Source organism: Macrobrachium nipponense, chromosome 37 (genome assembly GCF_015104395.2).
Source record: "Macrobrachium nipponense isolate FS-2020 chromosome 37, ASM1510439v2, whole genome shotgun sequence".
In the NCBI taxonomy this organism is placed as follows: domain Eukaryota; kingdom Metazoa; phylum Arthropoda; class Malacostraca; order Decapoda; family Palaemonidae; genus Macrobrachium; species Macrobrachium nipponense.
Genome location: NC_061097.1, coordinates 34,467,543 through 34,494,186, shown reverse-complemented (window position 1 = coordinate 34,494,186; position 26,644 = coordinate 34,467,543). Strand labels below are relative to the sequence as shown.

Genomic DNA, 26,644 nt, shown 5'->3' with positions numbered 1-26,644 from the left:
GCCTAACTTTACTTCCATAAAAGCAATGTGCTTACCCTCTACCACCACCCATCTTTACCTTCGTCCCCTCTTTCTTAGCAAACACGCTGGATATGGATACATTTTTAAGAACCCCTCTTCAGCTAAATAAGACCATCAACTGATAGTTGGTGACTCCACTGGAAGAAGTAGGCAATTAATCTACTTTCTACTCACCTGGCACAGGCGACCCCAAGACACGAAAAAAGACAAGGGCGAACCCAAGAAATGAAGTAAACTTAATATCTTTAATGGAAAGCTGATTTGTACTTGACTGTAAAATTTTCCAATTTGGTTACTGGGCTCCAAAGCATAGTGCCTTTAAGTACAATGTCAATGGCTTGAAGGCAAGAGGCCACTCAAGCACATGCTGAGGCACCCATTTGAAAAATAAATGACCAGTTTTCTGCACATCACATTGTGATGACTTAGAAATTCAGAAATTCAATATACTCCCCAACATAGCTCTGTACTAGATATAATAAGTTACTGGTTTCTAGGGAAGGTGCAGAACCACTATTCATGAAAACCCACAGCTATACACAGCCTTATTAAATTTGTTCATCCATGCATGGTCAGGATTAAAAGGTAAAGCATGCTCCTGCAAAAAAAAATGAGAATGGAGGATCTAGACACGACAGTCCAAAACTACACTGACCAATACTGAGAGATAAAAAATCTCAAGATCATGGAAGAAATTTCATTTTTATAAAAATTTTAGTGATAAATTTAATGATAGTGAATTTCCAACAGGGGCTGCAATTTTTTTTGAAGGGACATCTATGGAAAAAGGAAGATCTGTGAATGCTCATGGTATATACAAAATCATTTTCAAACGTTTCTGTAGTACATGCCACAGGAAGTTGAAAGTGAATATTTGCAACCCTGCAGGTGCCTTCTTATCTCACACTAAAAAATACCAGCTAATATTAGGGAGCTATACTCGTTCTTTCTAGTTTTATTGTGTACTTCATTTTTCAAAATTACAATAACAGCTCACATAATACTGTAAAAAAAATAAGAACTAAAACCAACATCAGTTACCTAGTAAATTCATTTACAAGTACATACAAGATGTACAGGGACAAGGAGCTGTAGTACCTTGTCCCATGAAACCTCATGGGAGACTATATTCTCCATGTATCATGGAGCTGAGGTGTGATTTGCCACAAGAGTTGCCATGTGTTCATTTATGGCCCATTCAAGTGATATGAGTGTTTTCCTGAAAAAATTTTTCTATTTTTTAAATCACTATTGCACCTCTCAAAGTTATTGGTAGATTCTGTATCTAAGAATAAAACTTTAGTTTAATATTTTTGAAAAAGAAATCCAAAATTACTATTATCCTTATCTACAGGTAATATTACACATTTCCTCTGAATATCCTTGATTTTATTATTCAAGTTGATGCTATCTACAGGGAAAGTTACTCCAAGTAATATTAGTTTCATCGCAATTTTTTTCTATCAGTTTTTATTTTCCATTCCAAAAATTGCCCAACATTTTTATGAAATTTACATGAGTTTATAAACACAATTCATTTATTCTGTTGCTTATATACTAATAATAATCACATTTTTATTAAAAAAATTTTATAGGCCTAAATTTAACATATTTAAAACACTAATCAGCATATATTATAATATCTAAATTCTCTTGCTTGTGTATGGAAATAATCTTTAATTCTGTCTTCACATGAATAAGGCAGGGTTTTAGTTTGATCTAAAGCAGTGGTTCTCAAACTACGGGTCGTGACCCAGAGTTGGGTCGAAACTCAATTTTGATGGGACACAGGAAAATTAGTTGTGCAAGTGAAAAGCAGTGCCATGGATTCTATCAGTTTTTGTGAATGAAAAGCAGTTCCTTGAATCCTGTTAAGTTTAGTTTTGTGAAAGGGAAAAGTAGTGCCATGGATCCAACTACGTAGTTTAGCTTTGTGAATGAAAAGCTGTACCACACATTATTATTATTTTTTCTTTTTTAAATAAATTCTATATATTTCTGTACATTTTCTCTCTTTACTTGACTCTGGGTCGCAAAGGATTGAAATATTCCAAATAAGATTGCTCACAAAAAAGTTTGAGAACCATTGATTTCAACCATGTTACCCAGTGTTTATGAGTATTTGATTAAACGTTAGGGTGTGTTTTTAAATGGAGAATCGACTTTAAATATTAGGTATCAGTTAATGGAAGGATATTCAGAGAATCAATTACTTTATTATCCAAAACTGAAATGAAGTACTGTTAACATTAACAATATTATTATCTACTTCTAATGTCCAATTTTGGTTCATAAGTTTATGCCTGAGTATTTCAACACCTTAATCATGCGAGAGACTACGCAGATCTCATTGCTTTAAAATAATCAACTAATTTTTTAACTCTTGCTTCATTTGAATCCCAAAATTTTACCATAAAAATCATATGAAATAGTTTTTCAAATGGCATCTTTGCTTTGAAACATTTAATTCTTTATTTTATATCTAATCTTTTTATATCTTTTGATGTACCAATGGTTTTGAGTCAGGGCTTGGTTGTTGCTTTCAGATAAGTTTGAGAGCAAGCTTTTTCCCAAGATACGTAGGTTATTTATTGGAAAAATTATAGCTTTTTCAAATATGCTTAAATCCTATTAGTGGCAGGTATTACACATTCAAATGCAAAGACAAATTTGAAAACAATTTTTTGTTGTCCTCTGTTTAGATTTTTTTTCATGTTTTTTCCTTACAGTTTAATACATAAGTGGCATTACATTACTTCAGGTTCTTTGCTTTGTCCCTTTGCCCTGTAGCTGCAACTCTTTTCAGTCCTTTTACTGTACCTCCCTTCATATTCTCTTTCCTCCATCTTACTTCCCGCCCTCTCCTGATAATTGTTTCATAGTGCAACTGCTAGGTTTTCCTCCTGTTACAAAGGTCGCAGTGCTTGGCCTTTGGCCTAAATTCTATATTACATTCCATTCCATATATATTTTTTTTATTAGTGTGTTAAGTTACTACTATTAGGAGTCTGAGGCTCAAATCATCTTTATTCTCTGTAAAGAGAAATGCACTGTGTCACATCATGTCCTCCTGATCCTTGATGGCACTTGAGAATCTAAATCTGCATTTTGTTATTCTTGTTTTCTGTGCTGTAGTGTTATGAGAATTTTTTTTCCAGCCAGGTGCATGCAACTTACTGCAGGAGGACCCCTTCATGGTACGTTTACTCTGCGACGGGTTGATAGAATTAAACAGGAAAAAAGCCGTCTTGTTCAAGGACCAGGGTGTAATGTGCTGGGATTTCAAAGGAGAAGTAGTAAACAAAGCTTATGTAAGTAAATTATTATTGTTATTATTATTGAAGGAGAGTGCTGCTGCAGCTGCATTGATTTTATAGACATTTTTTTCTCAAGATTGATTCTATAAAATCAATGCGTCTGAAGCAGCAATCTCCTTCTATAGCACCTGCTTGAAAGAGGGTCTTCTACCTAAATATTATTATTATTATTATTACTACAGTGGTACCTCGACATATGAAATTAATCCGTTCTGCAGCGGCCTTCGTAACCTGAGCTCTACGTATCTTAAACCGCATTTTACATGTAAAATGCCTAATTCGTTCCAAGCCCTACAAAAACACCTCGGTAGATTTTATAATAAAGCTAAATTGACCAATAAACAATGAAATACGTACAACAATTTGGACCATTCAATACCTAACTTAATACGTACTACTAATATGTACTACATAGTACCTGTAAATAAAGTGTGTTAGTGTACATGGTATACAAGAAATACTGTACGTACATACGTACGTATGTAGTAAAATGTGGAACCTTACCTTTCGAGTGAGGCTATCTCCGAAAGTGGCGACAGAGGAGGAGGACAAATGGCAGAAAACTTGTTATAGTACGTACACTCAACTTTACGAAACACATTAGAAAATGTCCGGAAACATAGACTTAACTTTACAAAACACATTAACAAAACCGTAACACTCAACTTTACAAAAAACTTAAAATTATTTTTTTTTTAATTGTTTTTTACTTTTTTATACTTTACATTTCAACTTTCTGTTTTTTCGTAGTATCAATTGGATCTTCCTTTTTGCTTACTCCTACTAAAGGCCTCTTTAAAAAACAACTATCCAAGGAAGATTGCTTCTGCCTACTTTTCACAATGTTCCTGAAACAACTCAGGCAAACGTCATCGAACTGCGCAAGCATACGACCTGTGTAAGCCTTTTCGGGGTGTCTCTTTTCTACCAATGATTGCACCTTATGAAAAGCAGCTAGAGCATCTTTAATTTCTGCCGTTGTCATAGGGTCGTCCTCCTCCTCCTCGCTGCTGCTAGAGAACTCTTCTTGAACAATGTTATGTTGCATGGCCTCCAACTCCTTCAGGTCATCCATTGTAAACTCCTCTTGGTGCTCCTTGAGAAGGTCATTGATGTCGTCCTCGTCGACAACCAGCCCCATGGACTTGCCGAGTGCAACGATCTCGTCAAGATCTGATTGCGAAACAGTTTTAGGATCATCAACTGTTCCTGAATCTGCACCAGCTTCACCCATGTCGAATCCCTCGAATTATCGGGCATGTACGGCATCAGGCCAGAGTTTCCTCCACGAAGAATTCAAGGTTCGCTTCGAAACCTCCTGCCAAGCTTGATCGATGAGTCCGATGTATATCACAACATTGAAATGCTCCTTCCAAAATTCACGCAAGGTGAGGTTTGTGGTATCGGTGATGTCGAAACATCTCTTGAATAGATGTTACGTATACAGCTCCTTGAAGTTCGATATGATTTGCTGGTTCATGGGCTGGAGGAGAGGGGTGGTGTTAGATGGAAGATAAAGAACCTTGATAAACGAATACTCCGCTAGGATATCTTCCTCGAGGCCAGGAGGGTGAGCAGGGGCATTGTCCAACAACAGCAGACTTTTCAGAGGGAGGCGCTTCTCTTCCCAGAATTTCTTCACTGTCGGGCCGAAACACAGATTTACCCACTCGGTGAACAAAAGTCTCGTTACCCAGGCTTTCGTATTAGCCCTCCACATCACTGGAAGCTTCTCCTTTAGCACTTTGTGGGCCTTGAAGGCTCGAGGAGTCTCCGAATGATATGCAAGTAGGGGCTTCACCTTGCAATCCCCACTGGCGTTCGAACAAAGTGCGAGCGTAAGCCTGTCTTTCATAGGCTTATGCCCGGGTAGCTTCGTCTCTTCCTCCGTGATGTATGTCCGACGAGGCATGTTTTTTTCCAAAAAAGGCCGGTCTCATCATAGTTGAATACTTGCTGAGAACTGTAGCCTTCCTTGATCGTCATCTCGTCGAATGTCTTAATAAAGGCTTCAGCCACTTTCGTGTCTGAGCTGGCCGCCTCCCCATGCCGCACCACCGAATGGATGCCAGTCCGTTTCCAGAATTTTTCAAACCACCCATGAGAAGCTTTGAAGTCTGGGGTTGGCGTCGATGTCCCTTCTCCTCCGTCGTCAAATCGCCGAAAATAGCGCTGGCCTTGTGGCAAATTGCCGTCTCGGTTATCGTATCGCCAGCGATTTGTCTTTTATCCAGACAAGAAGCAGCCTTTCCATCTCGTCGTGCACATGGCTCCTCTTGCTAGACAAAATAGTCATGCCCTTGGAAGGTGTAGCTGCTTTGATGTCTTCCTTCTGCTTAAGGATGGTGCCTATCATCGACGGATTTCGGCCATATTCCTTAGCGATCACACTCAACCGCATGCCAGCTTCATATTTCTTGTTTATATCCATTTTTGTCTCCAAAGAAAGCATCCTCTTTTTTTCCGTGAACTTCAACTTTCTTGGGACCCATGACTACGTATATACTGTACGTAATAAGTTATGTAATACTATAAGTATGTACTAAAGTTCTCACACAACACGATAAAGTAGTGCTACAACAAAATCACTAATGAATTTACGTTAATAAACGAAATCATATAGAACGAACGAATTCGGCGTGCGTATACAAACAATGCTGCTACCGAGTGGCCAAAGAAGAACACCGCTACGTAGATGCACGATGGGAGAGATGCTGACCAACTGGAGAGCAGGATCTTATGGTGGTGACTAGCATCAGGAATCAATGGGAGAGCGGGAGGATGGTGGAGAGTCTACTCAGTTGGCGGCGCGAGTTTTAAAATTGTTATCGATGGTCCGGGCGAATCTCGGGACTTTACAGCAACAACCTTTCGTATCCTGAACTATTTTTGTATGTAGAGCCAAAAAAATCTTCATATTTGCTTTCGTAACTTAAATTTTTCGCAAGTTGAGCCTTTCGTATGTCGAGGTACCACTGTATTATTATTATTATTATTATTATTATTATTATTATTATTATTATTATTATTATTATTATTATTATTATAGCAGCGGGTCAGTGCACCTCATGCGATGCACTTTGGGCAGTGTCTTTTCAACCCCTCAATTCCTCTTACTGGACATCCATTCATATTTTCTTTCCTCCCAACTTACTTGCCACCCTCTCCTAAAAATTTTGTTATAGTGCAACTGCCAGGTTTTTCTCCCATTACTTCTTCAAAACCTTTTTATTATCAATTTTCCTTTCAGCACTGAATGACCTCTTAGGTCCCAGTGCTTAGCCTTTGGACTGAATGTTATATTCCTTTCAGTTCCTATTATTATTATTATTTTATCACAGACATCGTATTCAATTGGGTGGTTTTTATAGTGTGGGGTTCCAGGTTGCATCCTGCCTCCTTAGGAGTCCATCACTTTTCTTACTATGTGTGCTGTTTCCAGGAGCACACTCTTTTGCACGAGTCCTGGGGATAATTCAGCATCTAATTTTTCGAGGTTCCTTCTCAGGGATCTTGGGATTGTGCCTAGTGGCCCTATGATTATGGGTACAGTTTCTATTGGTATATCCCATATCCTTCTTTTTTTCAATTTTCAAGCCTTGATACTTACCAATTTTTTCTCTTTCTTTCACATCTACTCTGGTGTCCTATGGTATTGCAACATCAATGAGTGATAGTTTCTTCTTGGTTTTGTCATTCAGTGTCACATCTGGTTTATTTGCATGTATCACTGTATCTGTTCTGATACCATAGTCCCAGAGGATCTTTGCCTGATCGTTTTCTATCATTCCCTCGAGCCTCATCTCTCCTCAACAGGTTTCCATACCATCTCAGCCTCCCCTCCTGCACTTTCTTTGATACTTCCACCACCTTAGTCGATCCCCTTATGTAGTCATTTCTGATCCTATCCTCTCTTGTCACCCCAGACATCCACCTAAGCATTCTCATTTCTGCCACATCCATCTTCTTTTGTTCTGTTTTTCTCATGCTTGCTGTTTCCTTACCATACAGCATTGCTGTTCTTACCACCGTCTTGTGAAATTTTCCTTTTAACCTAAGCAGTACTCTTTTGTCACAAAGAACTCCAGAGGCTGCTCTCCAGTTGTTCCAGCCTGCCTGTACCCGATGTTTTACTTCTTCTTCCATACTTCCTCCAGCGTTAAAAAAGGATCCCAAATACTTAAACTTATCAACTCTTTATTTGTTCTCCACCAAGCTGAATACTTTCTCTATCATCCCCCGTAGTGGTGGTACACATATATTCTGTCTTAGATCTACTTATTCTCATTCCTCTGTCCTCCAGTATTTGTCTCCATCTTTCCAGTTTCATTTCCAGATCTTCCCTGCTCTCTGCGCACAGAACAATAACATCCGCATACAATATGTTCCATGGTACTGCCTCCCTTACTTTCTCTATTATAACATCCATCACTATGTTAAAGATAAATGGGCTCAGAGCAGACCCCTGGTGTAATCCTACTCTCACCTCAAAACCCTCTGTCTCCCCAACACTGCTCCTCACTCTGGTAAATACATTCCGGTACATCTCGTGTATCAATCCCACGTACTTCTCTGGCACCATCTTCTCCCTCAGACTCCTCCATACCTCTTGTCTCGGGACGCGGTCATAAGCCTTTTCAAGGCCAATGAATACCATATGTAGGTCCCTTTGCCTTTCCCCGAATTTCTCCATTAGTTGCCTCAGACAAAATATACCATCTATATGTGTGTTGTGTGTGTGTGTGTATGTATATATATATATATATATATATATATATATATATATATATATATATATATATATATATATATATATATATACACACACATACATACATACAAGTTTGTTGAATTGGTTTGGTTTATGTGCCCATATGACTTTTAATTCTTAAGTCCTCTGCAGATGGACCCTTGTCTTTGAAAAAGCATTTAGGATTGGGGCTCTTTGTCAGGGAGTGATATAGTATTAATTTTCCAGTGTTCTTGACATTAGATCCTTTGAAGCCAGATAAGCATCCAAGTCTCGGTTTAAGCAGAAAGGGATGGATATGAGTAAACCACCCCATAGGATTTCATCATATTTTGTACAGTAATATAGTATACTCTGCCCTTCAGCCCCTAGCTGCAAGCCCTTTCATTTCTTTTGCTGTACCTCCATTCATATTATGTCTTTCATCTTGCTATCCTCCCTATCCTTACAATTACTTTACAGTGCAATTGCAAGGTTTTCCTCCTGTTACACCTTTTGAAACCCACCTACTCTCAATTTCCTTTCCAGCATTGAATGACTCCATAGGTCCCAGTGCTTGGCCTTTGTCCTACTCAGTATTCAGTTCCAATTTAGTACTGTGTATCATAAAATTGTCTTTATGATATAACATTTATAAACCTCTGGTCCTTCTTTCTTATCCAAAAAAAGCTCCCATTGAGTGAGGCTACCCAGTACTTTGGTACCCCCATTGATAAAATCTGATGGGACAGCAATCTCTGAGTTCAATACAAGGCTCCTGCTTTGTAGTGCAGTACACTGCATATTTTACATACTAAGAGAATGGTGAAAAGGGTTTTCTGGCTTTAGGTCCAATTGCTCGTGTAACTACTAGCTACTCAGAGTGAAGTAGTACTCCCCACATGAGCTCAGAAACATTGGCAAGTGTTTTGGTTAAATTGTTTTCTATCTTCCCCCTTATTTTCCACTCTCTTCTTCCCCCGTACTTTCTACTCTCTCCTAACAATTTCAAAGTGCAGCTGAAAAGTTTTCCATTTGTTATACCTCTTAAAACCTTTTTAGTCTCACTTTCCCTTTTAAAACCTTTTTACTCTCACTTTCCCTTTGAGCACTAAATAACCTCATAGGTTCCTGTGATGAGCCTTTGGTTTAAATTGTGCTTTCCATTCCAGCATCTGAATGCATAGTTAGTTTCCAAATGTTTGTGCGGTTTTTCAAATGAAGTATCTAGCAGTTTTTAAGAAAAGTATCTTTTTTGACTGGTGATATTGTTGCAGTAGAAATTTTGCTGTATGCAAGCAGTAGAATAATGCCATCAGTACAGGTGATGAAAATTTTCATTCAAAAATACTCAAAACTTTTAATAGGGATGGTATCATAAGTGTTATATCTATTTCACAAGTCACATAAAGTTGCTAAAAGATTTTGGATTTCCACTTGTATAGTCGTGGCAGCCAAACCTGCGTTAAATATCACTCGGCCAAAATTGTGCATTAAACAACTGTTTTGCCTCACTAAAACCCCCCTATCCATTTTGAAAAGAATGTAAGCAGATTAAACTAATTTTATTGTTATTGATTCAGAAGATTAATCTTATATGAAACAAGCCCACCACAGGGGCCACTGACTTGAAATTCAGTCTTCCAAAGAATATGGTAGTAGTCATCTTAAAGAAGTAATAGAAGGTAATATGGAATACAGACAGACAGAAGAGACAATGAGAATTGCTTTAGGGTCTAAGAACACCACACTGAAATAGTTCTGTCCTATTATCTGAATAGGCTACATCTGTATACCTAGCCAATAAGTATTTGACAAGTACACCAAATGACACAGCTCTCATGTGCAGTAAGTGTAAGCTAATATTAAATGTGAAGGGTATCATGCTAGTGCCTTATTTTCAACCAGCATTGTATGCAAAGTTTTGAAAGAAATATGAAATGTGTCAGAGATTTTTCAGGATCTTCAAGTGTGTTAATTGATGTGATTGATAAGTTATAAGAATCTGTAACTTTCTGCATAATAAGATAAAATCATAGTGTCTAAGACCTGACTATTTGGCCCTCCCTATGGAATTATTGAATTTCAATACTGGATCTGGTCAAACTATTTTATAAGAACAATACATCTTTCAGAAGGCTTATCATGGGAGTTGTGTAATTACATTTTTGGATGTCTGTGAATAAGTATATCATTGTGTGAAGTTTGAAAAAGTAATGTTGTCTTTAGAGCTGAGTAATAACTAAATAATGTTTTTCTGTGGATTCATTTTGAACATGTAGCACATCTTTAACCCACCTGGCTTCTAAAAAAACTGTTTTTTTTTCTTTATTACAGGATTGTGCCATGGATCTTGAAAGAAAGCATCTACTGGAACTCAAAGCGATGTTAGAAGAGATGTTATAAAAGTAATAGAACATTGTCTATGTACTTACCTTATAGGAATACAGTACCATTGCATTTTATGCTGGAACAGTTTATAAATTCTTGTGTACATCAAGGAAGTGTGCAGATCTAGATGGCACTCATAACTAAATCTGCAGGAAAAGTATCATTTTTTTTAGAAAGAGTGATCATTTCTTTTCAGTGCATATTTTTGTATTCTTTGTCAGTGCATATTTTTGTATTCTATGTATCAATGGTATGTATATTTTTTTAATGCTAAGGAGTGTACATTTAACTAGCAGTCGTTTTTTTTTTATATACACTGATTCGCTCAAAGGTTTTAAATATTTTAAGTTGAGGTATAACTCTATAATAAAAAAAAGAGGATAGGACACCTTTGCTTTTTCAGCATGTTGCATTAAGTTAGCGTATACTGTTCCATTTATTATGCCCGAGATTATTGTGATATCTGTGAAGTTTCCTTTACTGAAACGGTTTACAAATGTGAGGAGGTAGGTAAGGTTAGTTTGTAGTTCTTTTCTGTTTGATTTAGCTCATCCACCTTCAGATTTTCTTCAGTCTATTTATTTTCTCAAACATTTGTTTGTGTCGTTCAAACATTTGTTGGTGTCCCTCTCCTTGCTGCAGAAAATGTAAGTTGGAAAGTGATATTCACAACATTGCAGGTCCTTGTGTGTTGAGTAGTACATATTGTCTGTACCCATGAGTATTAAACTCATTTTAATGCATTTTTCATCACCGAGTGATAGAATAATACTATACTTATATGCTGTGCCTTGTACTTTATGGTACTATACTGATTGTTATTGTAATAGTCATTGGTCCATATTTAAGGTCAGAATGTTGTATCTTGTCCTTGTCTGTCTTATGTCAAGTCCATGAATCATTTAGTTTTCACCAGTATTTTTGTTTTTTATTTTCATATTTCTTCTTTAAAATGTTAAAGAATTGATGAAGTACTCCCCCACAAAAATTGCTTACAGCATTTGCTATTTGTATAAGGAAGAAGAAAAGTTGAGTTAAACAAACAAAAATATAGAATTTTTATTGGTATGAAGTTGAACAGTGTATTACAACCCAAGTATTATTGCTGTGCAGAAGTGTGGATGCACCTGTGTAACAGTCCAGGGGTTTGCATCAATATTTCCACCAAATCCATTGTTAGAATTTTTTCATTGTAATGTAGTTCTAACAGTTCTGGTGTGCTATATTTCAGAGCCTAAAAATTTGTAAAAATCTCGTAACAAACTGGAAACAGTACATTGTCTCCAAACAACACAAATAGACTGAAGTATTTCTGAGACTTCAGTATTTCTGATCTTACAACAATAGTGTAAAAAAAAAGCATAAAATGCTATAAAAATTCCAAAAATATCCTCCTGTTCTTCATTTCTGATATATTTTCCGTATCTTGAGTATTTTAGCTGACATCTGCTTATATATCATCAGCTTGATCTGGTAGCCGGGCTTTTGTCATCTGATAAATTTATCGTCGTACTGCATTGTTTCTTCTTGCTCATGATTACTTTGTCTTTTCTTTGGTTTCTTTTTGCATGGAAGAAAATTGACTTGTAAGACACCAAAGCAGATGAACATATTGACTCCTATACATGATTCAATATGTCTGTTTTAATTGTACAGGTCTCTTGTATTTGGACATACATGTGTGTTTTTGTGTGTATGTGTGGATGTAAGAATCATACATATTGGTTTATGTGTTGTTACCTTTTCTTTATTGCCAAACCCTATGGGTATCCAGAATAATGAAAATGGTTAATAACCACTGACTACCTCGGACCAACAATTAATCTGGGTCATTGGGATCTATTAGGAGCTAAGGGATTTCATCACTAGTCAATTTCTTTGAAAAGCATGTTTTAGGAAAACCTATGTTTGGTAGCTGCTGTGAGTCCTCAAACCTTCCCACTTTCCCTGAAGAAAAGGTATGGGACTTGGGTGAACATTTTTCTTGCTCAGACCTGGCATCTTATGAAGATGTCATAGACTTGTTGTCACATCTGCGTAATCATTTTAGGAGTCCCTTATATTCTATCACTGTGCCAACATGCATTATTCTGGCTGAGACCAACTATAAGGGACATTTTTGTAATTGTTGGTCAGTCTTATGGAGCCCTTGGGGGGGGTGGGGGACCATGAGAAAGTAACTCTTTTGAGGACTCACAGCAGGTACCAAAAATAGGTTTTTACTGTGTTAATACCTGCTTTAGAGTTGTCCAGCAAAGAAATGTCTAATGTTATATTTACTTCATGCTGAGCACTGTAACATTATTTAATAGATATTTTGACAAGATTTTTGCATTAGTTGTTAATACTAAATTTCTGTAATATACTACTGTATAGCATTTGTTTGTAGTGTAACTTTTGCCAAAGGTAAGAAGGAGTATTTTTTGTATCTGTGAGGTCTTTCATTGATTGTGTAAATATTTACAGTACAATGTGCTTTTAACTTGATCACTGCTGTGAAAGTAGTAAGGAGCTCTTTTGTTTTTTGTTTTTTTTTTAAATATTGTGCATGTTTGGTTAGTATATAAACTATAATTCCCAAGGAAGTATTACCTTTTGTCTTTGTCAATTTATGCTCAAGCTGTGCTGATTTCAGGAAGAGCACTTTATTTAGCTTGCAAAGCAGTGTTTAGGTTGAACAGGATAAAAATACCAAAGTTTTTATAGTGAGTCTGGATAGTTTGAAAGGAGATTTTTTCATTGATATAAGTATTGTGTTGAAAAGCTGTTGAATAGATTACCCTTTGCCCCATTTGTTGTTAACTTAGATCTCTCTCAGCGTCTTTGTTAAATTTTGAATTCACCTCAAAGTTTCAGTGACCTATCACTGTTGACTGACTTTTTTTTCGAGTATAAAAAGAGAATTCACACTTGGTTTACACACAAGCTTGTTACTGAATTCTCACATCCTTGTAAAATCTTGAACACTTCATTTGTTTGTTTGTTTGTATGGTGTTTTTACGTTGCATGGAACCAGTGGTTATTCAGCAACGGGACCAACGGCTTTACGTGACTTCCGAACCACTTCGAGAGTGAACTTCTATCACCAGAAATACACATCTCTCGCTCCTCAATGGAATGGCCGCGAATCGAACCCGCGACCACTGAGGTGGGAAGCAAACACCAAACCAACCATGTCACTGAGGTGCCACTTCATTTGTGAACATGAAACTGCATTGTGATTGAAAGGAGTATATTGTAAAAGTATATTACTAGTCTTAACTGTCCCTAGGATCATTTTTTGTGATAGCATGTTTTTACACGCAATCTGTTTAGGACACAACTGCATATTGAGGTTTTTTCTTGAATTGTGCACTGAAGTGAAGGAGGTTTGATTTCTAGAAATTTAAGTGAAGGAAGTTTTATTTTTAGAAACTGAAGTGAAGAAAGGTTCTAAAACATCTAATCTCAAGTTCTTTCAAGAATCCCAAGTGCAATTGTACATATTGTTTGTCAGAACTATAAAAGTATGTAGCAAAATTGTGAAAAAGGCATAAACAGTCATATTTTCAATTTGCTGTCTCATTTTATTCTTTTATTCATCTCTAAATATCAGTTTACAGGGTTTGCCCCCATTAGAGGCTGGTTAAATGGAGTATTAAGTTGTAAATACTACAGAGAATATTATAATTCCTATTTCAAATGTACCTTGAAAAGGAAAGTTTTTTATCATCATGACTGGAGTTAACAAGGTAGTCATCAGAGTCAGTTCCATACATAGACTTTCTCCCTTGTCTTTGACTCTCAACCAAGTGCTGGTACCCATTTACAGTTGGGTGAACTGCAACTGGGAATCAGACTACAGGTTTTGTAAACTGAAAGTCTTGGTTTTGGCATCTGATGATAAGGGGAGGAAATAAATCCGAGCTGGATAAATAGTAGACTCAGAAATAGCGGAACAACAACATCTGGGAAGGCTTGGAAAGTCAAGAAGTGGCACTAGGATTACATCAATTATTTGACAGAAAGGGAAACTCTTTAGACCTCTGAATCTGTTAGATGAAATATCCTCACATATTCGTTGACAATCATCATCATTTTCATCTCCCACTTTGTAAATTATCTCCTTCCATTTACGGTAGTTCTATATTGTTTGGAGCTGTTTTCTATGGCAAAATGCACAAACTATCCTGTGACTCCATATATGGACATAATGTGAAAGACATATTGATGCCTAATATTTTTCTGTTGATATTTTACAAATTGCCCATAATTACTTAGACATTTTTTTTTACCTTGGTCACTGCAACTTTACCCTCTATATGATGGCTGACGTAGATGTATAGTTACCATGTGAGTGACGTGAGGTGCAATATTAAGTAAACAATATACTTCAAAGCAAACAGTAATAGGAAAGCAGAGGAGGAGAAGGACCAGGGAAGCACAAATTATAAACAATTTATCTAACACTCATGAAGCTTACAGATCCACTAGAAGAGAAGGGTGAAATAGAAAAATCACCAAGAACATAAAAGGACCAGGACTTTGTACCTTATAGTGTCATAGGGCTTTGACAAGCTCGCAGTCAACGCTCCATTTCTTCAGAGCAGAACTGCGCAGGGGTAGCGGTGTTGGTGCACCTCATGCCTGCACCGTAGCCATTACTTCAAATTCATTGCAACATCCCTTTAGATCCTAGCTGCAACCCCTTTTGTTCCTTTTGCTGCACCCTCCTAAAAAATTGTTTCATAGGACAACTGCATGATTTTCCTCCAGTTACGCCTGTAAAACCTTCTTCACTCTTAATTTCCCTTTCAGTCTGGCCATGAATTTTATATTCCATTCCACAATAGTATGCTAAAGCTTTCAAGTATGCACTCTTCATATACCCCACTGTAAATTCTCTGAAAGTAAAGGCCACAGACTCTCTTGAGTGTTATTAATATATCTAAAATATTCAAAATACCATAGTCACATAATTATGAAGTAATCTTAGTGCTTGCTGATAGAAGACCATTATGTCAGTCAAGTCTCTAGTTGTGTACCACTGTGAAAACACGATCAAATTTTCAAAGTTGTAAAGAGATGATCTCAAAGGTCATGTCTCCTATATGAAATGAAATGCTGGAATTCCTAATACATACATAAAAACCCTTATTTTGTCATCAGTTTTATTTTGGAACATTATTATAGATTTTGGTATTTTCTGAGACAGAACCGTTTTTAAGATGATCCTCACTGATATTAGAAAAGCCTAAGAATTCTAGAAGATAATCCAATTATTTCATTATCTGTTTGTTTGCAAATGGCACCATATCTATTGCCCCTTGGGGAAGTAGTGTCATCCCTGCCACAGTGGTTCACTTAGGTATTAGTAAAGCGTTTTTGCAATGTCCTTTTGGCCCCTAGCTGCACCCACTCTTCTTCAGTCTTTTACTTTACTTCCATTCCTGCTTTCTCTCGTCAATCGTGCTGTCTAACCTCTCTGACTCCCTTTTTTCACTGTTTTAAGCACTGGTTGGCCAGAAGTGACCAGTGCCAGGCTTGACTGCCTAAATGTCATAAAACCAAATCACATCAACCATATTTATTTTGAAGTATGTTTAAGTCTACAGTATTTGGTTTAGTTTATTGCCCTTTGTCTACGTATATTTAACGTAATAACAACATTAACACTAGCCACACACAAATGTTGCATCTCTGTTACCTAACCAATCATGTGATGTCTTGTACCATGTCTACTAGGTGGAGCTTGTTGTAGACTTTTAGGATCCCTGAATTTTCCAGATCAAATTATTGTTTCGGGGAGTCTTAAGTCTCTGTTTACCCGGTATCAGTATTGCTTGTAGTGGCTGTCTAGTTTTCTTTACAAGGCTTATTACTTGATTATGATGAAGATAACGAAAATGTAGTGAGCATGTAGATGGTGATGCTGATTCAAATAAGGCAAGTTTATTTTGTGTGTTAGGCCAGCCACTCACGTTAGATGGGATTTGTCATGCCCGATCGAAGTGGGCGGAGTTTAAGAAAGTTTGAATGTGAGTGGAGTGTTTTTTTAGTCTAGTCAGACCTGATCAAGCCGGATGGACAAACCTGACAGTTGAGATTTGAATGCGGTCCGACATGACAGTCAAATAAGGTTTTTTCAGATTAAGTTGTTCAGAACTGATAGTTTGACCGTGAGTGGTGTCTTCGATGGTGCTGGATGAACTAGGAGGCTCATTTACCAAGAAACGGCACAGAAGAGGATATCGTTCAACATGTCAGACTTTCGATAGATAAAGAGTTCTGGACGGGGTTCTTCGAGATTTATATGTCGTAGCAATGTCTGTGGAATATAAAAAGTAAAGAATATTCTGACAAACACTAAAGAAATGCAGCTTATCAATCGATATTTGAGAAACTAAAGAAAAAGTGTCCTGATGCAACGAAAGAAATGGTGAACGTCCTGATGCAACGAAAGAAATGAACAAGAAGATAAATAAAAATATGACCTTCATATCAGAAAGAATTAAGGAGAGTAGAGACATCAAAGAAATCAGGAATTGGTGCATAAGACGTGTCGTCCCTTAGACACGATACATGTACATATTTTTCTTATTTCTTTACATACTGAATTTTGTAAAATTTTATATAGCAATTTACCTCATGAGTGTAAACAAAATTAAATTACATAAAACTTTCATTCACCACAGTGATGTTGGATATTGAAGGCCGTAGCGTTTCTAGATCCTGGAGTAACGACAAGGTTTCAAAGTACTTAATTACTATATATATATTATATATATATATATATATATATATATATATATATATATATATATATATGCTTAATAGTAATGTATATTATACAATACGTAAAGTAATCTCTCAAAACAAAACAAAAAAAATTGCTCAGGACGTTTAATCAGTTATATTCCAAAGTAAAAGAAAAATAAGAAAATAAACGAAATAAGATTATATGCTAAAAATCTCCTAAATGATATATGATTTAAAGGAGAACTGGAGACACTGTAATAGTAAAATCATAATGGGAGATAATGAGACTTCCCTCACACCCTTATCATTTTCTTGTAGGTACTTGGCGTTGATTGCGAAATTGTGTAGTGTAATGACTAGTTACACAAAGATTTATTACCTTTTCACTTTTGTAATTTCATACACTAATTTTATATACTACAAACTGTTTGGTATGTAGAAGAGTTAATTATTTTGAGTTTCTAAAAGATAGTTTATTTTTTATCAAAGATACAAATATGTATACATGGGTTTTATTTATCTTTATTATGTAGTCTTAGCAGTGTTGTCCAAATAGCTTAACATGTCTCTAGCATGACTATTCCAAGAGCTTTGGGCGATATGGCCACACTCAATTTTATATCTTGATAAGAACAGTCAGTTGCTAAGTAGCGTAGTGATGCACTTGGCCTTTCAGAGGGCATATTGGATTTCGTCATGCATGTTTCCTTTTGCACGACCGTTATTATCTTCCTACAAAATTGAATGTTGTCTCGTCCACCCTTACGTTTATCATAACAATCCCTGGGAGCTACCTGTATTTCCTTTAAAAGCAATAAATGTGAGATTTTCTTTCTTCAACAACCAATCATTGACCCAATATTCTTTTTGTGGTTTTTTTTTTATTGTTATATTGGCTGCAACGGCACAGTCTGAGCATATATGGTTCATTACCAGATATTCCCTCCGCCACGTCCGAACTGTGTGGCTGCCAACTTAAGACTGACTGACTACATACTTTGTTCAGACTTCAGACCGGGCACTGAAGTAACGTGAGTTTGCAGTCATTTTTTTGGAGTCTCCTCCCACTCAGTTCTCATCGTACGACCAGATCGACTGTGAGTGGCCCGCCTAAAGGCTGCAAATTGTGAGGACAGTCTGATGCAGATCATCAGAATTTGACAAGCTGCCAGTAATCAACTCAGCGGTGAAATTTTATAGTTTTTTCCATTAGCTTCAGAGGTTTACCATACGATTTTGATATTTTGCTCTATAAGAAATGTGTTTTTTTTTAACTCTTTGCCCAACTATACAATACATAACAGAGCTTAGGCCTATCTGCAACTGTGGTAAATACCAGCATGACTCATTCAAGGCAATATTATGTAATCTCATCATATTCAAGGCAGTGTTAAAGAGAAGTGGTCCCCCAGGGGAGTTAGAGCTGCCAGTGCACCTTAAGCGGTGTATTGTCAGCATTGCTTCAGGTTCATTGCAGCGTTCCTTCGGCTCCTAGCTGCGACCTTTCTCATCATTTTTACCGTAACCCCATTCATATTCTCTCTCTGCCATTTTACTTTCCATCTCCTAACAATTGTTCCATGGTGCAACCGCGCGAAAACCTTTCTCAAGTTCCCAGTCATTCTGATTTAAAAGGAGAAGAAAACAAATTGAAGGTCCAATTCCCTGTGTGTCCGTTAACCTATCAAGTGCAATTACTATCTGCCATTTAGTCGACTGTTGTGGGTGGCAGGAGCTAGGACGAAGAAGGTCATAGGGCTGGCAACTTCATTCCAGATCCTTCACAGAAAACTGGAAGTAGACTACCTATACCATCTGTAGACACCACACTAATAATGTAGCTATATATATATATATATATATATATATATATATATATATATATATATATATATATTTGTAAATGAAAATATTTATTTAAACAAATAATGCCCGTCTCAGTCCCATCACCACGCAAAAGTCACTGACAAATACGCTCATAACTACCACGCAAATGTATACCTACACAAAAACACATACACGCGTGTATGTGAAGGCTACACAGACTCATTTACACCTAAAAAAGAAACAAATTATCCCCCTTGAACACAAGGACTCCAGTTTTCCCAACCGTGATATGAGTCATTGACGAAAAAGAAAAAAATACATTTTGAAGTGATTTACAATTAACAGGTGTTATGTGTAGCTAGATATAAATATCCACTTGTAGATTCTTCCTTTGACATTTAGAAACAGACGAATAAATAAACCAGACGGAATAAGGGAAAGGAAAATATACTAAACAGGACAGATGAACAAAAACGATATGTTGAATTTGCCCGTGGCAAGGTCGCGAGACGCTAATTACTCCCGTAAATAGCAGAAGAAGAATCAAGGTGAGTATATCTGGCGTGAGCGAGCTCACTGAAGTATGAGGAAACGACTATGTATCTACTGTCTATAGAAGGGTAAGCGAATAAGTGGAATATAAATTAAATGAAAATGTTGGGTAGACCCATTTGCCGTGGTGATTAAGGCCCATAGCAAGTTTTAAGTCATAGTAATGTTTGTACAAAAATGACAGGGCGTATATTCTCTCTCTCTCAATATTTTTATATCTAAAACCACAAACATGGCTTTAACAAGCAATAATGTTTGTCCTCTCCCCACCCTCCGCCCCCCTAACCCAACTCTGCTGAAATCTTAACCACAGTCTACCACCCATGCATAAACAAACTTATTAAAAGTCAAAAAAGAAGAAGAGTGTTGTCAAAGACAGCAATAAAAAACTAAAGCTTAAGAAATCTTCATCGTCATCTTCTTCTTCTTCTGCCAAACAGCGCTACAATTTCACATCCCAAAACAGATAAGCGTCGTTTCGCGCCAGGGACTCTGATAATTCGCTATAACTCTCTAACCGCCTTTGTTTTATGAGACGTTTTGGGACAGCGTTTATTATGTATGTATGTGTATACATACAACGGCGTCGTTGACTATCGCATAAATAAATAAATAAATAAAATACACTCACATAGCGCGGTGTTATCTTCCCCATGAGTACATGCATCAATTTATGTCCATTAGCTAATATGTCTGTTTATTGAACAACTTATTCATTTATGTTGGTCCCGCATGCGCGTATGCATCGACTCCCGTGACGGACAGATCGTGGATGCGTTTGGTTTTCGGGATATCGCAGATGGGATTATAGTTCCATGGGTTTAGTACCACTCTCTTTTCCATTTCATCTCTCCTTCATTAGGCCTATACTCATTTGGTAACAAGATAATATATGAGTATGAGTTTTTGTATTTACCATCACTCCTCACAGTCTAGTGTAAAGGTTTTCTTCTGTACGCTATAGTTTTTTCTGTCTTTATTTCTTTCTCTCTTTCTTAGCTCCTAGGAATCCAAACATCCTGTGTAGAGCGATATGGCGTTTTATCGTTTAGTGAAGTACGATAAACCTTTGAGTGAAAAGTACAACCAGACTGAAGTTAGTTTAACATAATATTGACGGAATAATAGTGGCATTTATGAGGAAAATGGAAATTTGATCGTGATAACAAGCATTTTACGTTGTTGTACTTTTGTAGATTCATCAGCAGTATCCTATACTTTTCGTTCATCTTTCCTTGAGGTTGTTAAGAAACCATCAATATAAAAATTCATGTATTTTCGCCGAACTTCCTTTTCGAGTCCAGTGGTCTATATACTAGGCAATGTGATCCCTTTAACGACTTACCTCCCTTTGCCTATGGCCTCCTTAACCTAAACCAGCCAACCAGTTCATCAGTGCTTTCGTGAAATTGAGTCGATAATTATTTAGACAGGTTTTTTTGCCATTTTTATTCCTGGCAAGTTCCTTACAAAATCAGCTTTTATGTATGTATGAATGTTCTTATCTGTTATTTATTCTTATTTTCTTACTAATATCAACACATGGCTCGCGAACTAAAAGATAAACCAAATGTACAGGGTGTCCATAAAGTCCCAGTACCATTACAAGTATTTATTGATTGCAATGGCACTGGGACCTTATGGACATCCTGTAGAACAGAGATCCTCCTCTTTCTTCTTCTTCCTAGCTTAAACCCATTTTTATATGGGGTCGCCATTACGAATGAGTCGTCTCCATCGATTTCTGTCTTGTGCCTCGTTCTCATTTATACCTTTCAATTCCATATCTTCCCTTACACAATCACGCCATCTCTTTCTTGGTCTTCCCTTCTTCCTTCTACCCCGCACTTCCATTTCCATCGTATGTCTTCCAACATGACGTTCCTCCCTTCGTAACAGGTGTCCATACCATCGAAGCCTTCCTTCCTGTATTTTCTTCGATATTTCAGCTACCTTTGTTGATCCTCTTATATACACATTTCTAATCCTATCTTCCCTTGTTACTCCCGACATCCATCTCAACATTCTCATTTCTGCTACATCCATCTTCTTCTCCTCTGTTTTCGTCATACTTGCCGTTTCTGTTCCATATAACATTGCTGGTCTGACCACCGTCCTATGGAACTTTCCTTTCAATTTCAGAGGGACCTTCTTGTCACAGAGGACCCCTGATGCAGACCTCCAGTTATTCCATCCTGCCTGAATTCGGTGTCTCACCTCTTGGTCCATGCTTCCACTATCCTCCAATACGGACCCTAAGCACTTGAACTTCTGTACTTTCTTTATTTCTTCCCCACCCAATCTTATGCTACTTCCACCGTCCTCAGTAATACTAGAACACATATATTCGGTTTTTGATCTGCTTATTCTCATTCCTCTCTCCTCAAGTGCTGTAGAACAGAGATCCACTGGGCATCAAGTAGAATGCAACCGCCATAATCATGATTCACAAAATGTATAATACAGACCAAAATTTCAGGCCACAGAAGACCCAAATATAGAATACAGACCTAAATTAACGAGTATGGAATACTGGTTCCAATAGCGCCTTCCCCTTATGTAGAATACTACAGGTTACAAAAATCTTTTAATGTATTACGTAGACCCCTGAGGTATGATAAAGATCCTGGCTTTCCTTACTTTAGAATATAAACCTATTCTTTCCCTAGTATATAGAACGAAGACTCCAGTTTTCCTTGAAGTCAAACAAACTGCAAAATCCATTCGAAATTACATTAAGGTTGACGCAATTCTCGCGTAACGCAAATAAGATTATACGGAGTTCTCTCGTACCGTATAACTCGTACTAAAGAAAACTTATTTACAGCTTCCAGCAACGAGTTAAGAAGTGTATGGTAAAAAAAAAAGGTCACCATTGACTTTTTTTACGCGTCAAAAGTCTCCCGGAAAAAAAGAAAGATCGTAATCCGCCTTTTCCTTTTCAATGAGAGAGACGCGCAGCGGAAGAAAAACTGGAACACCAGCAACCAAGAAAGAAAGAAAGAAAAGTAAATTGAAAGTCTTCTTAAATCGATGATGAAATGTTTGGCTCGTGTGGACAGACAGACAGACAGACAGACGGGCAGGAGTAACGTGCTACGAGACTGATAGATTCAACTGGAGTGTCACTTTTGAAAACTGTAGTAGGCCTACAGTAAACTATTATAGTTGACGGAAGTTGCAAAATCGCTATACCTATGCAACAGTTCTGGATATCAACCTGCTATAATCTGGTTGAACTGTTCTGTTGACAGTTACCGTTACGTTGAGTGGATTATAAACTGTATGTGGGTGGCATTTGCAGACGGATGACCTTATATCGACAGTTGCAGTTGCTTGTTTGAACTTTTACCTCTATTTGAATGCGCGGTTTGTTACTTGTTGTGTATTATCTCATTTTTCTTGTTGTTACCGAGTTATATGTCCGCTTATGATATCAACAGCATCTTTTTTTATATACTCATTTGTTTATCTGTTATTTTTCTGTCATCATCTTCTTCATCTCTATTATCATTCTCATTATCTCTTTCCCATCTTCTCATCATCATTTTTTCTTTTTTTCTTCTTCTTCATCTTTACAGTAAGTGTTTAATTACTTATATTACCTTCTTAAGATAATTACCCATTGATAAGTGATGCTATAGTCCAAGGTCTAGAGAGTATAGGCCTACTTTCTCTACCTTGCTATAGTCAATGCGAGAGGTTATATATATATGAACATTTCTTGTACCCACACATACGCGCTGTAAAATTGTGACCTCATGAACTGAATAACAATGAATATGAGACTAACGAATTATACAGTTGTTCACTGAACAGAAGTCGATAAAACGGATGTATGGTGATAAATATAGGACTAATGCATTATTATTATTATTATTATTATTATTATTATTATTATTATTATTATTATTATTATTATTATTATTATTATTATTATTATTATTATTATTATTGCTGTGAAGAAGAAGAAGAAGACGAACCCTATTCATATGGAACGAGCCCATAGGGATCACTCATTTGAAATTTAAGCTTTCTACGAATAGTTTTGTTCCTTCAGTTAACTCAGTGAAAATTATATATATATATATATATATATATATATATATATATAATATATATATATATATATAAACTAAAACATACTAATAAACAAGTTAACGTCCAATTGTACGTAATCTCTCCCTAAGAAAACAAACAAACAAAACGCGCAAATAAAACGTTGGAAAAAACCTGACACGCTCTCACCTAATTACGCTAAGTGCGCGCTCCCTTCAACAGAGGAGGTTGTTTTAGACCTAAAAATACCTTCAAGAAAAGTGCGTTCCCGCTCTCATTTTTATGTAAGGTTTAGGCGATCTTTTATTTCACTCTGTCGTGAGGTTTGGCCTCTCGCTTTGGATTGTTCGTCAGTGTGTATGAACACATTTTTTTTTACTTTATTGCGTGCGTGTAAGAGAGAGAGAGAGAGAGAGAGAGAGAGAGAGAGAGAGAGAGAGAGAGAGAGAGAGAGAGAGAGAGTTGGTAAAAGGGTTAGTGCAGGTAAAAGAATGGATAATATGCTGGAACAATTAAAAAAACTCATTATACGGAATTATGGAAAGTAAAGAGGGGAGGAAAACAAAGTATAAGTGCTTTCATATCCTTGTAAAAGAGCACGTACTATTTACATGGAGAGAGAGAGAGAGAGAGAGAGAGAGAGAGAGAGAGAGAGAGAGAGAGAGAGTGATTATATGTCATGAATACACATATTCACGTAACCAAGCTAATATGCTGAGCACGTCTCTTCATACAAGTGAAAAACACTTCTGCAAATATTCGACTCTTAAGAATCCTGTTTTAAAAACTCTAATGACGTAAATCAGTGGCCTCTCTCTCTCTCTCTCTCTCTCTCTCTCTCTCTCTCTCTCTCTCTCTCTCCCTAACACAGTGCCTACCTTTCATCATCTCAAACTACGAACCTCTACTATTTTTTCTTAAATTCATTAAACTAATTCGTGCTGGCTAATGTTGTGTTTGTTATTTAATATTATTGCTGACTTTTTTGTTTTGTCGTAGTATCATAAATATTAGTATTATTATCGTAAGTCACATGCGATGTGATTAATTTCACGTTTGCGCTTTAGGCCTATATTGGTCAATGAATCTGGTCTCCCATTACAGGTCAAAGCAGCCGGTTAAGGATTGGCATTTAGGCCCATAGTCCCCAGGAAGAAAATGGCCCCTTGCACGCTGACACTCTCTGCAAATAAATAGCACCCCATTTCCTGACTGGCAGGGACCGTTCGTCCGATTCCTTTGGTCTCGGGTCCTTCCTACATCCTCTGGCTCCTCGTAATGGCTCCTCCTTTCCTCCTCCTCATCCTCCTCACTGGCTCCTCCCCCTACTCCTCCTCCCCCTCCCAGAACCCGGGAGCCCCCGTCAGAGGGCCCCATCCGCCACAGGGCAGCAGAGCTATATAGCCTAGCGATTCTTTTTTAGTTATTTATTTTCACTTCTTAATTCTCGTGTAACGCTTTTCAAAATGGAGAATGAAGCAACGAGGACTTCCGCAGAACGTCATCGACGTCCTCGGTGACGTAACATTCGCCGAATCGTAGGATACCTTATCAGTACTGACTAGAGTGAAGGGAAGTAATGGTACTATTTGTCGCCAGGGATAGACTGAGTTCAGTGATGATATTATGCTTTTCATATTTTTCCCGCCTTTGGGTTTTTCATCTGTCATGATATTTAGTCTCTCTCTCTCTCTCTCTCTCTCTCTCTCTCTCTCTCTCTCTCTCTCTCTCTCTCTCTCTCTGCGTGTTGAGTGTGTCACTATTTGTAGGTAGGTACACGCCAAACGGAAATGACATTATCATTACTCTGCGACAGCTGAATAAGTTTTCAATCTTACTCAGAAAGCTGAAATTTTCAAGGAAAAAAGTGAGTAAAGTAAAAGGCCACTACGTGCTCGTCAGAGTAGTACTATTCATCTTCTTATTCTATCATTTTAATCTTCTCCGACAATCTCCTCTGCTGATACCACTCTCGCTGCTCTGTCACATCTCATCAGAGAGCCTTCATTACCACAGAATTGCATGAATAATAATGAGAGACAGGGAGAGAGAGAGAGAGAGAGAAAGGAGGCAAGATATTATGTATGGCACTTTCCAAAGCAGCGAGTCCTCACTCATATAGATTTCGACTGTCTTCTCAAGCTAATCTGCATTTAAGAACGCGTTTTATTTGTTAACTCCAAGGATGCGTCACGCATTAATCCCGCAGATATATATCTGATCTCTCTCTCTCTCTCTCTCTCTCTCTCTCTCTCTCTCTCTCTCTCTCTCTCTGTCGTCATTATAATATGCACTCTACACCCAGTCTCTCTCCCCAGATGACCTTGATCGCTTCGCCAGAGAAACATTTCCGCCGAGTTCCAAACGCTCTAGCTCGCGCACCCCGGCCTGAACAACCCTCCCCAAAATGCCACACCGACGAATTATGGCGTCGTTTTAACCCAAATCTCCCCGATTGCCGTAATTTTCCAGAGCCTTTACCACCGAAAAATTGGAGATCGGCGAAGTCGTCCGTCGTATCTTGACCTGCTGGCCGAAGTTGTCATCCTACCCGCCGTCAGTGCGGCCATATTTGTGTTGGTTGGGTGTCTATGTGAAGAGGGACTGTCTGACGTTTGCGTCAGTATTTTGACCTCCTTTCGACAAGTCCTTCGTCCATCCCTCGCGAATTATGGATGTATACCGATGAATTCGCGCGCCCAGTGCTTCGGGGAGAACGGACCTATTGATTTCAGTCGTCCAAAGGTGAGAGGGATCGTCGTAATTTTTTGCTTTTTTTTCGCTGTGAATTTCCACGACCTCAAAATGAAAACATGACGACGACGGAGGACCAGTTAGTCCTCCTTTCCTCCCTCCCTTATGTCGTCGGTCTTTAACGTCGTTATCTCTTTAGAAAAGGGGCTTCGCCCCTTTTTTTAGGGTCCTTCGGTGGTTTTTTTCTCCCATATTTCGCGGAAGTTTCGTCTTCGTCGACGTTCGTCCATTTTCCTCCCTCTTTTTCGCACCTGTG

At 37.6% G+C, this 26,644-nt stretch overlaps 2 protein-coding genes across 13 annotated transcripts in view; both read left to right on the top strand.

Annotated features, from left to right (window-relative positions):
• Nucleotides 1-13,455, top strand: part of LOC135209113 (uncharacterized) — a 330,064-nt gene extending 316,609 nt beyond the window's left edge. Inside the window, exons 11-12 of the mRNA XM_064241745.1 lie at nucleotides 3,180-3,332; nucleotides 10,405-13,455. Of these exons, the coding sequence (XP_064097815.1) occupies nucleotides 3,180-3,332; nucleotides 10,405-10,473 (222 nt within the window). The 3' untranslated portion in view covers nucleotides 10,474-13,455. The remainder of the gene's footprint in view (nucleotides 1-3,179; nucleotides 3,333-10,404) is intronic.
• Nucleotides 13,456-26,003: 12,548 nt separating this feature from the next.
• The window catches only part of LOC135209105 (WAS/WASL-interacting protein family member 3-like), a 52,214-nt gene continuing 51,573 nt past the window's right edge, over nucleotides 26,004-26,644 (top strand). For 5 of the 12 annotated variants that reach the window (XR_010313295.1, XR_010313296.1, XM_064241724.1 and 2 more), the window contains exon 1: nucleotides 26,025-26,379. The gene's annotated coding sequence lies outside the window, so the exon portion shown is untranslated. Of the gene's footprint in view, nucleotides 26,380-26,644 lie in introns of all 12 variants that reach the window. The other 7 variants (XR_010313297.1, XM_064241725.1, XM_064241728.1 and 4 more) reach the window with 5 other exon arrangements.